Source organism: Apteryx rowi, unplaced genomic scaffold (assembly GCF_003343035.1).
Source record: "Apteryx rowi isolate R43461 unplaced genomic scaffold, aptRow1 scaffold_2734, whole genome shotgun sequence".
Taxonomy (NCBI): Eukaryota; Metazoa; Chordata; class Aves; order Apterygiformes; family Apterygidae; genus Apteryx; species Apteryx rowi.
Window position 1 is genome coordinate 716 of NW_020449124.1, and position 2,891 is coordinate 3,606.

Sequence of the window (2,891 nt, forward strand, 5' to 3'; positions counted from 1 at the left end):
AAATGTAAGACAGTGAAGTAGTCATGCAAACAGGCAGGCAGGCATACATAAAATCTTTGGGATTATTACCCTGGATTTATTCCACTACTGTTACATCATTCTGCACAAGGTGTCTCCACATTATATACTACATTGGCAAGTCAAAATTATATATACAATCAAATAATTAAACAACTTTCCTGAGAGAAAGGTCAATATTTTCCTTTGATCCCAATTTTATAAATTGTCTGTTGTCAGAAAATGAAGTACTCATTACTGAGAACACAGAGGAAGTCTAAGAGAAAGACTGACTATTTCTATATAATGATCTCTGGTCAGTTAATTTTCTCATGGCAGCTTTGATTTCATTGTTCCTTATGGTATAAATGACCGGATTTATCACTGGTGGCATCACAGAATAGAGAACAGATGCTGTGAGATCCAGAGTTGATGGGGAACTGGAGACAGGTTTAAGATAAGCAAAAGAACCAGTGCTAACAAACAAGAGGACCACTATGAGATGAGGGATGCAGGTAGAGAAAGCTTTATGCTGTTTTTTTTTTACAGGAATTCTTAAAACCACAGTGAAAATCTGAATGTAGGACATGCTTATAAAAGTAAAACAGATTAAGACTAAACTGAAACTAAACATAAGAATGCCAACTTCACTAAAGGATGAATCAGAGCAGGAAAGCTTGAGAAGCTGGGGTACTTCACAGAAGAATTGATTAATGACGTTGGACTTGCAGAAGGATAAATGAAAGACGTTCCCAGTGTGGAGAGCAGAGTAGGGAACACAGCTGAGCCATGCACTGGCTGCCATTTGAATGCAAGCGGTCCCTTTCATGACTGTCCTGTATTGAAGAGGTTTGCAGATGGCAATGTAACGGTCATATGCCATGATGGTGAGTAAAGCTAGATCAGCAGCATCAAAGACATGGAAGAGGAAGACCTGGGCAACACAGCCAGAATAGGAAATGGATGTGGTATTCAATAGAAAATTGGCCATGGATTTAGGGAGGATGACAGAGATGGCTGAAAGGTCTAAGATGGACAAATTCAGCAAGAAGAAGTACATGGGGGTGTGAAGGTGATTATTGATAACTATGACCACAATGACAAGAAAGTTTCCCACCAGGGCAGCCAAATAAATCACCAGAAATACCATAAAGTGGAATATCTGCAGTTCTCGAGTGTCAGAGAATCCCTGGAGAAGAAATTCTTTCACAGTGCTTTGGTTGGACATTTTATTTTCAGTATGTTGATGAAACCTGTGAAGAGAAAGTCGAGGATTTTGGCTGAGAAAATATGATGAGTAGACCACCTGATGGTCTGCTCTTTCAGAGTTACACTAAAAACATTTTTTTTCACTGAAGACAAAATGCGTGAATCCTGCATGATGGACCAAGCTGTAACTCAGAAACAACCCCACAATAATCATCGTTCCATATATTAAAAACAAAACAAAAGCACATATACAGACACATGAGACTCTGCAATCTCCATTATGAAAATCCAGTACAAAATCTTTTTTTTTCCCCCAGAAATATGACAAGGTAGAATCCTGAGTCCCAACATGTCTGCAGTGATTCAACTATAGGCTTTCAGAGTATGTTTCTAAAGCCCAGCTGGAGCTGCTAATATTAATTTTACAGTGAGACTCATCAGCCTTAGAGAGTAGGATTCTGTTGCCCAAATGGAGGTACGGAGTGCTGATTGAGATATTCTTGGATTCTCTACCTGGACTCCAGCTGCCTCTTCAAAAAGTGGCAGGTAGCCTACAACCTCATGCAGATATATCAGCAAGCTTAGGGCATCTCAGATGATACTAGACACACATTTAAGCATCCCACCATAAGATGTTTTTAATCTGAGATAAGCTCTTTTAGTTAGGGAGAGAAAGAATCAGTGTATTCCCTTGTAAATACCCTGCCTTAGGACGGGTTGCAAAACCATCTCATATTACCCATCCTCTCCTTTGCCAATAAATGGAGATCAGCATGATTAGTCTGGATCTATGCGGGCAATTTTAGATGTCAAAAGTAGTTAAATTCTTACTTAGTCCTACTAAGTCCCTACTGTTCCTCCTCAGTCAGTGATTCACCCACTTCCAGAAGATGATTCATCCTGGTGCTATGGGGCACATTCAGTTTCAGAGAGAGAAATAATTTATGGTCTTTCATTATTTTTTCCAAAATGTTGAAAGTGCCTGCAAAATAACTTCTTAATTGAAGTTTTTGCATTATGAGTAAATACTGAGGAAAATTCTCAGACTTTGCTGAATTCATATAATATTTCTTTGTCTATTTTACATTAACAGTATTACTGTTAGTACCTTGAATCAAAATAGGAAACCTACCACATTCCTCCTTTTGGATGTCTTTCCAAGATGTGAAGCCTTTAATCTTCTAATACTGAGACTCTTTGTGAAGTACTCAGTAACGAATCATTTGAAACACTTGAAATGTTGCTGTGTTGTCTGGATATGGAAGATGCAGTCACCACAATATTTTTATACTTTGATGTCAGAGTGAACTTAAAGAAGTAGATACAAACCAATTTACCTTAGAGAGAGCTGTGAACACCTGCCTTACAACTCCACTGTAAGGATATGACCAGCGCAATGAGAAAAGAATTTATTAATATCTCTCGAGACTTGTGGGAGTAGCCCTCTGGAGGCCTGCACTGAAGCTCAGAAGCACAGATGCAAAGCTAATCCATGGCACATTCTTCAACTGCAAAGTCAAAATAGACAATTTCAATGTAGTAATTAATCCTCTGCATTAGTGTGCTCCAGCCCATATTAAGCCACCTGAGTTGTCTTTGCTGGCCAGTTGGACGTCATTCAAGAGAGGCAGAATCAACCTCCCTGGCTTCTTGGAATGGATCTGCAATATTTCTGAGTTGCTGTC

At 39.0% G+C, this 2,891-nt stretch overlaps 1 protein-coding gene across 1 annotated transcript; it reads right to left on the reverse strand.

Moving 5' to 3' along the window:
- Window positions 1-274: 274 nt before the first annotated feature.
- Window positions 275-1,225, reverse strand: LOC112967395 (olfactory receptor 14I1-like). Its single transcript, XM_026068511.1, has one exon. The coding sequence runs from the start codon at window positions 1,223-1,225 to the stop codon at window positions 275-277; it is 951 nt and encodes a 316-aa protein (XP_025924296.1).
- Window positions 1,226-2,891: the final 1,666 nt, after the last annotated feature.

What these genes read in the sequence shown, in the direction of transcription:
- LOC112967395 (XM_026068511.1), bottom strand. Translation starts at nt 1,225, where the DNA reads ATGTCCAACCAAAGCACTGTGAAAGAATTTCTTCTCCAGGGATTCTCT.